Here is a 12,311-nt window from a genome sequence, read left to right as displayed (position 1 = left end):
GCATCCTGCTCTGTCACGTGACTGAGTGATCTTGGAAAAATTACTCAACCTAAGTCCCCAGTTCCTGATTTCACGATCCACTGAGGTTTACACCAGTCGCTGCCTCACTAATTCACACCAAAAGGGTAGGGATTCTTGGGAATTTGGAGATGGGAAGCTGTTGTAGCTGAAGGGCTGGGGTTCTGGGGTTCTTCTTCAGGTGGGTAAAGGAATGTTTGTGTGGAGACTCTTCTCAGGTTGCGTGGTCACTTTGAGTGGAGGTCAAAAATCAGCAGATTGGTTTCTGGGGAAAGCAACCTCCTGGCAAGAGGGCAAAGGTGGGGGCTCAGGTGCCAGTCCCTATACTAGGGCTGATGGCCTCCTGGCAGGTGGAGGGTAGACTTCCCCCATTCCAGCCCCTCCCTGGAGAAAACGCACTCTTCTCCGCGCTCCCGCACACCCCGACGCCTCTGGAGACCCATTCATTCAACAGATCCCCGCAGGCAGGGCCTGCGAAGCACACCTCTCCCTTAGCCCCGGCCGCAGAGTGGGCGGCGTGCACAGTGACACAAGTGGCTGTTCCGGAAGTGGCCGGACTCAGAACTTCTAGCTGGAGAGAAGGAAAGGGAGCAGCCGAGTCCGGGGCAGTCAGGGAGCGGTACTGCCCCAGGGCCGAGGGTGGAGCTTTTAGATCGGCCAGGAAAGGGATGGGCCCAGCCCACGAGTGAGGGCAGGAGAGAGCGACTTTGGACGCTTTCCCGCGGAGTCTGTGCCGCGTACAGGGTCCGACCCATTCCCGGGACCTCCCTCGTGACTCTGAGCCGCGGATCACCCGGTGCCCCAGATTCCTGGGACCCAATTCCCGATTTCAGATCCTCAGGACCTTCCAAGTCGGAGCCTGGATTTCGCCCTGGACTCCAGATCCCGAGGAACGGAACCTCCGGCGGGACTTCGCATCTGCAGATCCCGTAGGAGATTCACGGTCTCGAGACCCCTGGATCCGTCGTCCCAGGTTCCTGCCCTGCCCGGGGTGCCCAGAACGCGCGCGACGCCCGAGCGCCCCCGCATGGCGGGGCCGTGCCCGCAGCGCGCGGGCAGCTGCTGGCAGGACCCTCTGGCCGAGGCGCTGAGCCGGGGCCGGTCGATCTCGGCGCCCCTCGGCCGGGGCTGCGCGCGAAGCCGGCCGCTCCGCGTGGTCTACGTGCTGACCCGGGACCCGCGGCCGGAGGGGGAGCCGGAGGGGGCGGCGGAGGCCGAGGCGCTGCCCCTGCGCTGCCTGCGCGAGGCCTGCGCGCAGCTCGCGGGCCCGCGGCCCCGGCCGCAGCTGCGCACCCTGCCCTTCGGGACGCTGGCGCTGGGAGACACGGCGGCGCTCGATTCCTTCTACAACGCGGGTGAGCGCGCTGGGGCGGGGCCGGGCGGGCGGAGCTTAGGGCTGCGGCGCCGAAGGGGCGTGGCTCGGCGGCTCCGGGGAGGGACCCAGGCGGGTGCGAGGTCTAGGGAGGTTTGAGGCGAGCTCAAGCTGAGGGACTCTGGGGGGCCTGACAGCAGTGGAACTTAGGGGTCTGGAGCGCCGCCGGGCTCTGGCTAGGACTTAGCCGATCCAGCCCGGCTCCGGGTTTCGGGGTTGGGACGTAAGCACTCTGGAGTCGGCACCGGGGAGGGAGAGGGGCTAGGATTGGGCCGCGGCTGGGAGCCGGGCAGCGTGCGGTGTCCTAGGACTTGGGTTGGAGAACTCCGCCTCGGGGTGATTTTGCGCGGAGCTCCTGGGAGGTGGGGCTTGGACTCGGGAAGGGGCTCTCCAAGGGAGGCTGGAGTTCAGGGGTCCTAGCATACTACTTCTGAGGGTCGGGCTGGAGCGGCGGAAAGCGGCGCGGTGGGACCCAATGGACTGGATTCTGGGCGAGGGAGTTTAGATGGAGAGGGCTCCGCAGCCCCAAGACAGTGGGCGGGGCGGGGGCGGGGCGGAGCGGCTGGGGTGGGGCCGGCAGGCGGCTCTTCCCCGGCGGGCCACCTCTTCCTTCCGCCAACCCTAACGCCCGCCTCCAAATACTTATTTGTTTATCCAACAATCCTGGCGCCAGCGCTAGTCCGACGTCCATAAAATAATTGCAGGCTAAAAAATGAAGGCTCACTTGCCCTCGAGGACCCAGACACACAGAGTCATGGATTTACGAGCCACGTATATGTCAATACACAGGTCCTCACAGACCCTGTCAAACACAGAGATCCAGTCACAGTAAGCTACACACACACACACACACACACACACACACACACACACACGCACGCACGCGCACACACACACGCACGCACGCGCGCACACACACACACACACACACACACACACACACACACAGTGTTGAGGACCCAGAGAAGAGGACTTGCGTGTTTGCCCAACTCTTGCTCCTCAAATGGCCTAGAACAGGCTCTGGGCTGGTGCACAGCCTCCTCTCCTCTGTGCCCAGTGCCCACAGGCTCTGAACAGTGGGATGAGGGTCCTAGCCCATTGAGCCCAACTCCTCTCCTGCAACACCACAGATACTAGTTCTGTGTAAGAGCCAAAAGGACCCTAAGAGGGGGAAACTGAGGCCAGGAACAAAATTTGATCCTGCTGGAGTCACCCAGGAAGGCAGGCTGAGCCAGGATGGATCCCAGCCTCCTTCCCCTCCAAGCTGGGCTTCAGGGCTCAGGGTCTCTACCTATGTGCTCGCAGATGTGGTGGTGCTGGAGGTGAGCAGCTCCCTGGCACAGCCTTCCCTGTTCTACCACCTTGGTGTGCGTGAGAGCTTCAGCATGACCAACAATGTGCTTCTCTGCTCCCAGGCTGACATCCCTGACCTGCAGGCCCTTCGGGTAGGTGGCCAGGTGGGTAGTGGAGGCAGGCACCGGGTGGGGGTAGGGCCTACCCAGAACATCAGTATCTGTCTGTTCCTTTCAGGAGGACATTTTTCAGAAGAATTCAGTAAGCAAAATCCACCCCTCACCCCAGCGTGCCCTTTGACTTCCATTATGACCTCTGACCCCCCCCACTACCTTTCCTGGCCTCCTGGTCACCTCTAATCCCCCTAATACCCTTTAACATCTGTGTGACCCTCTGCTCCCTATTGCCTTCCTCCGTGCAGTGTGCCCCTTCCCTGCTATTCCAGTTCCCACCGCTGCTGACCTCTGACTCCCTCACTGCCTCTCTCGAACTTGGTGTTGATCTCTGACCTCTACGATTCCTGCCTCCCTCCCATCAGGATTGTGTTGGCAGCTATACGCTGATCCCCTATGTGGTGACAGCCACTGGTCGAGTGCTATGTGGTGATGCAGGCCTCCTGAGAGGCCTGGCTGACGGGCTAGTCCAGCCCGGGGTGAACACTGAGGCCCTGCTCACACCTCTGGTGGGCCGGCTTGCTGGTCTGCTGGAGGCGACGCCCACGGACTCTTGGTAAGGGGCTGGGCGAGAAGGGGCATCCCGAGGAGGCTGGAGAGTGCAGTGGCCTGCGCTGAGGGACGGACCCCACCATTCCCACTCCTTCTCTCCCTCTCCTGCTGTGGGCATCAGTGGCTATTTCCGGGAGACCATTCGGCAGGACATCCGGCAGGCCCGGGAGCGGTTCAGGGGGCAGCGGCTGCGGCAGGAGCTGGCTCGCCTGCAGCGGAGACTGGACAGTGTGGAGCTGCTGAGCCCTGACATCATCATGAACCTGCTGCTTTCCTACCGAGATGTGCAGGTGTGCTCAGAGTGGCAGTTGGGGCATAGCATTCGGTGTCAGACAAACCCAAGATCAGCTCCTGGCTGTGCCGCTCAAATTACCTGACATCTCTGAGCCTGAGTTTGTAATGGGGATGATCATGTCACTGTCTCCCAGGGCATTTGTGAGGTTGGGGCACACAGTGGGTTCTCCATGTAAGGTGTGGTGTCTGCACTACCTGCCAGGCCTGAGGGAGGTGTGCAGAGGATGGTGGGTGGAAAGGTGGGGTGTCAGGGGTGGGAAGGGACCCCCAGCTCAAGGTGTTCCTCAGCTGGGACCAATGGGACCCACCAGAGGCCATCGTGTCAGAGCATGCTGTTCCTTCGCACAGGACTACTCAGCCATCATTGAGCTGGTGGAGACGCTGCAGGCGTTGCCCACCTGTGATGTGGCTGAGCAGCACAACATCTGCTTCCACTATACATTTGCCCTCAACCGGTGAGTGGCAGAGTAGCGCTCAGGTCATAGCCACGCGTCCCTGCTGTGTGAGGTCATTGCTGTCTGGGATCAGTGCTGTTCAGGGAATTTGCTGACTAAGGTCATGCTGATGTTATGGTCCTGTTGTTCCATTACTGCTGCCCAGGGTGGGGTGAGGTGGTACCCTCGGAGAGGTTACAGCTGTCCAAGGTCACCTCTCTTCAGAGTCATTGCAGCTAGAAATCACTTTCATCTGGGATCACTACCTCTAGAAAGGTCAGTGTTGACCAAAGTCACTGCCATTCTGTATTCATTACTATCAGGTCCCTGGAAGGGTCCCTGCTATTCAGCACCTGGGGATCCCCAGACATAGTGGTACAGGGCCATCAGGCAGGTCCCCAGCCCATCTTCCCCCTACCCTAGGAGAAACAGGCCTGGAGACCAGGAGAAGGCATTAGCTGTGCTGCTGCCACTGGTACAGGGAGAGGGCTCTGTGGCACCTGACCTATACTGCATGTGTGGCCGTGTCTACAAGGACATGTTCTTTAGCTCTGGCTTTCAGGATGCTGGGCACCGGGAGCAAGCATATCACTGGTAAGGGGCACAAGCAAGTGGACAGTGGGCTGAGGTGTGGAGCTGTGGGCATCAGTCCAGCCTTGCATCCCTCTGCTCGACTCACAGGTATCGGAAGGCTTTTGATGTGGAGCCCAGCCTTCACTCAGGCATCAATGCTGCTGTGCTCCTCATTGCTGCTGGGCAGCGCTTTGAGGACTCCAGCGAGCTCCGGCTTATCGGTGAGCCCTAGTCCTGCACCCCTTTCCCCCCAACAGGAGCTCAGGTCAAGGAGAAAGAACGCTGGGCTGGAGTTCATCTCCCTTGGGACCTGTTCTGCCTGAACCCACACCTGAGTCCTTATGCCTGTCCTGGGCCCTCATGAGCCCTTAAGCCTATGACTCTTTGTTCCTAAGCTTACATCTGTGTTCCTTCCACATACACTTGTTCTCAAGCCCTCACCTGTTTATGAGCCACTCCCCCCTGAGATCATGCCACACCTACATTTTCACCCACATCTGTGTTCCTGCCTACATGCATGTTGTGGCCCACAGCTGGGCTCTGCCCACAACTGGAACCACACTCACTAGGGCCCATGCCCCTCACTCCCAGGTATGAAGCTGGGCTGCCTGCTGGCCCGAAAAGGCTGTGTGGAGAAGATGCAATATTACTGGGATGTAGGCTTCTACCTGGGAGCTCAGATCCTTGCTAATGACCCCACTCAGGTGGCACTGGCTGCAGAGCAGCTATACAAGCTCAATGCCCCCATATGGTAAGTGGTCCCCTCTTCAGTCTTGGCCTGACTTGTGCTGTCAGCTCCTGCACCTATGTCCAACTGGCCTGAGCCCTGGGCCAATGACCTGGCTTATTCCAGACCAGTGCCCATGACACCTAATGCCCCCGTTCAGTCTGCTCTCCCTGGCAGTGCTAGCTAGTGCCTGGGCTGAGTTGGAGACAATGCTATGCCTGCAGGTACCTGGTGTCCATGATGGAAACCTTCCTGCTGTATCAGCACTTCAGACCCACACCAGAGCCCCTTGGAGGACCCCCACGCCGTGCTCAATTCTGGCTCCACTTCTTACTACAGTCCTGCCAGCTAATCAAAACAGCCGGTCCCCAAGGGGACCAGTGCTTGGTGAGGCCCGTGGAGGTGGGGGACCTGAGAGAGGGGCAGGCCCCTTCTGACCTGCGCCCCCACACCCCCTTGTCACCTGCAGGTTCTGGTCCTGGAGATGAACCAAGTGCTGCTGCCTGCAAGGCTGGAGGTTCAAGGTATGAACCCAGTGAGAGCAGTGACCCTGAGCCTGCTGGAGCCTGAGACCCAGGTGAAGTCACCACTGAGTGCCCCCCACTCACCACTAAGCACCCTTCTCCTGAGCCTTTCTTCCATCCTCAGACCTCTGTTACTCCCTGGCACCCTCCTCTGACTCACTTTCTTCTCACAGGACGGTCCCTCCAGCTGGACCTTCTCAGACTCCTCCCTCTGCGGTATCAGGTGAGGGGCAAGGCCTGGGGCAGTCGGGTGGGGTGGGTGGTGCTGCTGGCTGGCCTGGCGCTCACTTGTGTTGTTCATCCCCTCCCAGCACCTCCAAGCGGGATGAGCGCTGCTGCTTCCTCTACTCGCTGCCCCCGGTTCAGGACTTCCAGCTGTGCTTCCCCAGCGTAGGGCACTGCCAGTGGTGCGCAGCCTCTGGGGTCGGGTACTGAGGGATGCCCTGGGGGGGGGGGGGTGAGGGAAAGGAAGGGATGTGTCCCCTAGATATTCTTGGCATAGTTGGGGGACACTTTGCACCCAAGGTACCCCTCGGGTCAGTCTGACCTCCCCCGCCCTCAGGTTCTGCGGCCTGATCCAGGCCTTGGTGACGAATCCAGATTCCAGGTCGCCCGCGGAGGAGGCAGAGGGTGTGGGGGAGGTGCTGGAGGTGAGGAAGGGGGCTGGGAGCTCGGGGAGGGGAAAGGGCTGAGAACCCTGCCAACCCCCCATCCCATTCCTCCCCGCAGTTTGATTACGAGTACACAGAGACGGGTGAGAGGCTGGTGCTGGGCAAGGGGACCTACGGTGTCGTGTACGCGGGCCGGGACCGGCACACGCGGGTGCGCATCGCCATCAAGGAGATCCCCGAACGAGACAGCAGGTGGGGCGCGCGGGCCGTGGGCCAAGGGCTCTGGGGCTGGTCGAGCGGGTGGGACCTTGAGTTGAGAGGGTCTTGTGGGCGGGGCGCTGGGCGGGGAGGGGAGAGCCGATGCCCTACTGGTCCGGCTCAAGCGGACGGGCTCTGGGACGTAAGAGTCCGAGCCCAGTAAGCCCTGGCCCCGGGCAGAAAGGCTGGGACCTGGTGGGTCCGGCTACGGGCTACGGCCCGAGGGGCCTATGGGCTGGGTGACAAGGTGGGGGAGGTCGGGGAGGGTACTGTGGGCAGAGCAGATCCCGGGGGCTGGGCTGGCTAGGGCTGCAGTCGCCTAGGCATCTCTGCCCAACTCTGGCCTATTCCTCTCCCTACCTGCGCCTAGGTTCTCTCAGCCTCTACACGAAGAGATCGCCCTGCACAAACGCCTGCGCCACAAAAACATCGTGCGCTACCTGGGCTCAGCCAGCCAGGGCGGCTACCTCAAGATCTTCATGGAGGAAGTGCCTGGAGGTACCTGCCCTGCTGGGATGGGAGTGCGACTGGAGGTGTGGGGCGTGGGGATGGAGCCAGGCTGGGGTGGAGAACCCTGTGGGAATGAATGCTAGCGTGTGTGGGTGGTGTAGCCCAGAATTAGCTGACGCAGTGCAATTGGGTGATGGAGTCTGGGCCATGGTGTGGGTGTGTGTGAGCAGAGAGCTCTGAGCTGAAGTAAGTGGGTGGCAATGATGACCTTGGATTGCACCTGCCCAGGCAGCCTGTCCTCCTTGCTGCGGTCAGTGTGGGGACCCCTGCAGGACAACGAGAGCACCATCAGTTTCTACACCCGCCAGATCCTGCAGGGACTCAGCTACTTGCATGACAACCGAATTGTGCATCGTGACATCAAGGTAAGCCCTGTAGCTGGCCCACCCTGGCTTGCTGGTAGGGAGGAAGGAGGAGATATGGCCCCAGACAGAGGCTGGCAGTTTAGACTTAGTGGGCTGATCCTTTGCAAAGGGTGGGAGATTCATCAAGCAGGTTCCCTAGAGGAGAGATCAGATCTGAAGCCAATCCAGGTGCCAGCTCCCAGGGGCGTTGTGGGATGGCAGGGAGAGGAGGTTGATAGAGGCAGAGTCAGGCAGGATTCCCAGGAGATGGTATCCTGGGATAGGATCCAGTTCTGGTGTCAGGACCACAGCCTAATGTCCACTGAGTGAAATGTCCACTTTACTCAGGGGGACAATGTGCTGATTAACACCTTTAGTGGGCTACTCAAGATCTCTGACTTTGGCACTTCCAAGCGGCTGGCAGGCATCACGCCTTGCACTGAGACCTTCACAGGTAACAGGTGTGGGGTGGTGAGTGGGGATGCTGACCTGGGGCAGAACTCTTGGGCACCTTCCAGGGAATGGTGCTTCTCCTGGGCATGGAGATGGAGTCCTAATGGGGGATAAAACCCAGGGCAGCTGACTGAGACAGGGGTGAGGTAATGGAATCTAGAATTGGAGCTTGGATAGCTGAGGACATTGAGTTTAGTGCCTGAAATGGAACCCCAAAGTGTTGGTGAGGACCAAAGTTGGTGATAGAATTCAGAGTGGATGATATAATCCAGGATATATGATGGAACCTACTGCAGGTGATGGAATCCATGGATGTGATGGAGCCTAAGATGAGTGAGGACACCCACATAGATGTTTGACAACAAGGATAGGTGATGGGAACTGTTTGGATGATAGAGTTCAGGGCAGGTAGAGGTCGCCAAAGGGTGATGGAGCCCCCTGCTGCTCCTTTAGTGATAAAGCCTCTATGAGCATTATTGCTACTGTTCGTGTCCTAGGGACCCTACAATATATGGCCCCAGAAATCATTGACCAGGGCCCACGAGGGTATGGGAAAGCAGCTGACATCTGGTCATTGGGCTGCACTGTAATCGAGATGGCCACAGGTCGCCCACCCTTCCATGAGCTAGGGAGCCCACAGGCTGCCATGTTTCAGGTGAGAACCCTCAGGCCCTGCTCATGAGGTGGGGTGGGGACAGATTGTACCCTAAACACCTCTAAACTTAACCCATGTTTACCCTTCCTGTCCCCTCCCAGGTGGGCATGTACAAAGTACATCCACCAATGCCCAGTTCTCTGTCAGCTGAGGCCCAAGCCTTCCTCCTGCGAACTTTTGAACCAGACCCCCACCTCCGAGCCAGTGCTCAAGCACTGCTGGGGGACCCCTTCCTGCAACCTGGGAAGAGGAGCCGAAGCCCAGGCTCCCCTCAACATGCTCCACGACCCTCAGGTATTGTGCAAGTAGAGACAGTGAACACACTGGGGTGAGGGCAGAGGAGCTGTGGAGCTGACAGGGCTGAAGGGCGGGGGGAGGGGGGCAGCTGACAGTCTTATCCCTCCCTCAGATGCCCCTTCAGCCAGCCATCTTCCTTCAGCTGATTCGACCACCCAGTCTCAGACATTCCCACGCCCTCAGGCACCCTCTCAACACCCGCCCAGTCCCCCGAAGCGCTGCCTCAGTTATGGGGACACCAGCCAGCTCCGGTGAGAGCCCAGGGTCCTGGGGTGGGTTTACTTTATCTAGTTCTGCCCTTGTACTCCCTACAGAATAAGTCCTCTTTGCAGACCTGGGCATCTTAACCACTTGCAAGGATGGCACTTGGTGCCCACCTCCCAAATACTCTTACTTGTATTTAGTTAGGGTGCCCCCTCAGTGCCAGGTTTCTCTCTTATTCCTGTGAGAGAGGCCTGAAAGTCAAGGACAGAGTCAGGGTCCAAACCCTAGCGTGGAGGCGGCTGGACGGTGCGGCTGTCCGCCCTCCATTGGCTGCTCCCCGTTGCTCCCAGGGTGCCTGAGGAGCCCGGAGCCGAAGATCCTGCATCCCCTGAGGAGAGTTCGGGGTCGAGCCTGCTGCATCAAGAGAGCAAGCGCCGGGCCATGCTGGCCACGGTGCTGAAGCAGGAGCTGCCCACACTGGCAGAGAGTCTGTGCCTGGAACAGGAACAGGTGGGCAGCCCGCCCACGCCCCCTGGTGGCAGAGCACCGACAGGATTCCTACTGATGGCCTCCCCCAACCCCAGCCCCATACCAGCCTCTCTCTTGGGTCAAGAGGGAATACCTGTTGATGACCCCTCTCCTCTTTCTCAGGGTCCCCGTCTGGGCAGGAATCTTGTGGAACAGCTACTGTGCTGCCTTGGGGCACATATCCACACTCCCAACCGCCGGCAGCTGGCCCAGGAGCTGCGGACACTGCAAGAGCAGCTGCAGGCCCAGGGCCTTGAGCCTGCACTTCTGCACGGACCGCTCTTTGCCTTCCCTAATGCAGTAAGGGAGCTTCCTCACAGTTAGGGCTGCCTAAGAAGAGCTCCCTGTGTTTGGGAATGTGCAAGGACTTGATGCTGAAAGATTCCATGTCTTCTCTGTGAAGATAGAGCTGTTAGGGAAGAGCCATCTGCCCAGTCCTTAGCTTCCCAGGCCCTCCCTTGACTCCAAGCCTGTCCACCCACTTGCTTCAGGCAGAAGACTTTCTAGGCCTTTCCAACTCAAGCCCCACCTCTATTTGAGGCTTAGCAGTCTTAGTGGCGCCATCCTCCCTCTCCAGGTGAAGCAGATTCTCCGCCAGCGCCAGATCCGCCCACACTGGATGTTCGTGCTGGACTCGCTTCTCAGCCACGCTGTAGGGGTAGCCCTGGCGGTGCTGAGCCCAGGTAGGCCGGGGAACGGAGCATCCTGTGGGTGAGGGTGTAGCCCTTGGAGGCGTGATCACTAATGGAGCCGGCAGGGGGTGTGATCACTACCCTTAACCTGGGTGAGGAAGGAGCCGGTGGGGGTGTGACCAAATGGACACCTCCCAGACTGACACTGCCTGGCCAGTGTGCAGAGCTCCCTCTGCCCTCTGCCTGTGTCTGAGGGTCCCAAATGGGCATTTTGCCCAGCCTAAGATCACTCACTCTAATTGGTAGAAGTGGAGAAGGTTGCAATCCCTCCGAGGTCAGAAGAGTCCAGTAAAGAGGAGCCCCAACCCTTGGAGCAGGAGACCCCAGTCCAGCAGAACTTGCTCCCAAGGGAACCCGAGCAGAGCCCCCCACCTTTGATGGTGCAGCTGGGCCTCTTGCAAGCAGAGACTGATAGGTAAGGCCCCTGGGACCCATCCATAGCCTCTGTGTGAGCTTCACCCCCACTCCACCCTCCCTTCTACTAGCCTTCTACCATCCAACAGGCTTCGAGATGTCCTGGCTGAGAAGGAATGGGAGTGCCAGACTCTGATGCAACAAGCTCTACAGCGGGTCAGTGAGGACAGGACCTGTTCCCTGGCCTCAAAGCCCCCAGGTGAGCAGAACTGGCTGGAGAACACTAATGGTGGTGTGAGACACCTTCTGGCAGGAGGTGTCCCTGGATTCACCTGATTTCTCCTTGACAGCTGCTCAAACAGTGGACCAGGACCTGGTGCGGTGGCTACAGGAACTGAACGTGGATTCAGTCACCATTCAGACAGTGAGGGACAGAGTGCTGGCTATCCCTGACCTCTACCAACCAAAGACTCCACCTCTGCCCATCTTTCAGCTCTTCTCACTTTTCCCCTCTGATGCAGAGAATCTCAATCTCAACATTAGAGGAACACTTAGTATACCCCTCCCATTGTGAAGATGAAAAAAATGAGGCCCAGAAAGGGTGGGATCTGCCCCTAGAATGTTGGTAGTAAAACAGAGCTAGCCTCTGATTCTCTGGACACAGCTTTCTCTGATTTTAATCTCTCCCTGTTTCTGTGTGCGGGTCTTTGTCCACAACCAGCTGCTGAACCACAGCTTCACCCTCCATGCCCTACTGACCTGTGCCACTAGAGATGACCTCACCTACACCTGCATCAGGTATGTCCTGCACCCTCCAGGATGACCCATGCATATGGGATCATGCTGGTCAGATCCTGACCCCCAGCTACAGGCTTGCCTAGTTTCCTCTCTGGAAACTACAGGGACACCAGGGTCCCTTGGGGATAGAGGGGGCATTAGGCAGACAGTGGGTACCAGAGAGAGCCCAGGGTCTTCCGGCTGAGCCACAGTGAGCTTGCTGCCCCCAGGGGAGGGATGGTGTGCCGTATCTGGAGAGCCATTCTGGCGCATCGAGCGGGATCCACGGCTGTTACCCCTGGCCCCCAGGAGGCTGAATGAGGGCATCAGAGGCAAGAGGCCAGACCCAAGGATGAGTGAATGGAGAAGACCCGAGCAACTTCCGGCACACCCACCCCAGGGCCCAGGGGCAACTGGAGGAGGCCAGGTGGGTGGGGGGCAGTCCAACCACAGAGATGCCCAAGCTCACCGAGCACCACCAGACAGACTATTAAACAGAACACTTTTGTACCTTTGGGCCTTGGCAATTTCTGTCCGAGGTATTCAGGGGTCCTGGGACCAGCTCTCTAAGGTCTTTATGCCTGAGTCTAAAGTGCCTTCACCTGCCCCCCTACACTCCCCTCACTCTTTCCTGTCATGCCCCCATCCCCCCAGCCCCAAGTAGATAT

At 59.2% G+C, this 12,311-nt stretch overlaps 1 protein-coding gene across 1 annotated transcript; it reads left to right on the top strand.

Annotated features, from left to right (window-relative positions):
• The first annotated feature begins 968 nt into the window (after positions 1-968).
• MAP3K6 (mitogen-activated protein kinase kinase kinase 6) lies at positions 969-11,992 on the top strand. Its single transcript, XM_087820819.1, has 29 exons — positions 969-1,373; positions 2,696-2,835; positions 2,921-2,944; positions 3,222-3,412; positions 3,530-3,698; positions 4,051-4,157; positions 4,560-4,730; positions 4,818-4,930; positions 5,301-5,460; positions 5,661-5,823; positions 5,906-6,013; positions 6,134-6,183; positions 6,272-6,367; positions 6,523-6,610; positions 6,690-6,823; positions 7,200-7,327; positions 7,568-7,704; positions 8,032-8,137; positions 8,634-8,791; positions 8,893-9,085; positions 9,201-9,339; positions 9,643-9,802; positions 9,944-10,120; positions 10,398-10,503; positions 10,759-10,927; positions 11,016-11,125; positions 11,217-11,290; positions 11,588-11,664; positions 11,874-11,992. Exons 1-29 carry the CDS (start codon positions 1,046-1,048, stop codon positions 11,962-11,964), a joined length of 3,867 nt encoding a protein of 1,288 aa, XP_087676945.1. The 5' UTR covers positions 969-1,045; the 3' UTR covers positions 11,965-11,992.
• Positions 11,993-12,311: the final 319 nt, after the last annotated feature.

Source organism: Miniopterus natalensis, chromosome 9, assembly GCF_054644295.1.
Source record: "Miniopterus natalensis isolate mMinNat1 chromosome 9, mMinNat1.hap1, whole genome shotgun sequence".
NCBI lineage: Eukaryota > Metazoa > Chordata > Mammalia > Chiroptera > Miniopteridae > Miniopterus > Miniopterus natalensis.
This window is presented reverse-complemented; position numbering and strand designations above follow the sequence as displayed.

Excerpts from the sequence above, each read along its gene's own strand:
- MAP3K6 (XM_087820819.1), top strand. The coding sequence starts at position 1,046 with ATGGCGGGGCCGTGCCCGCAGCGCGCGGGCAGCTGCTGGCAGGACCCT. Across the intron at positions 4,931-5,300 it reads CAGCGAGCTCCGGCTTATCG|GTATGAAGCTGGGCTGCCTG; the intron begins GTGAGCCCTAGT and ends CCTCACTCCCAG. Across the intron at positions 6,014-6,133 it reads TGCTGGAGCCTGAGACCCAG|GACGGTCCCTCCAGCTGGAC; the intron begins GTGAAGTCACCA and ends TTCTTCTCACAG.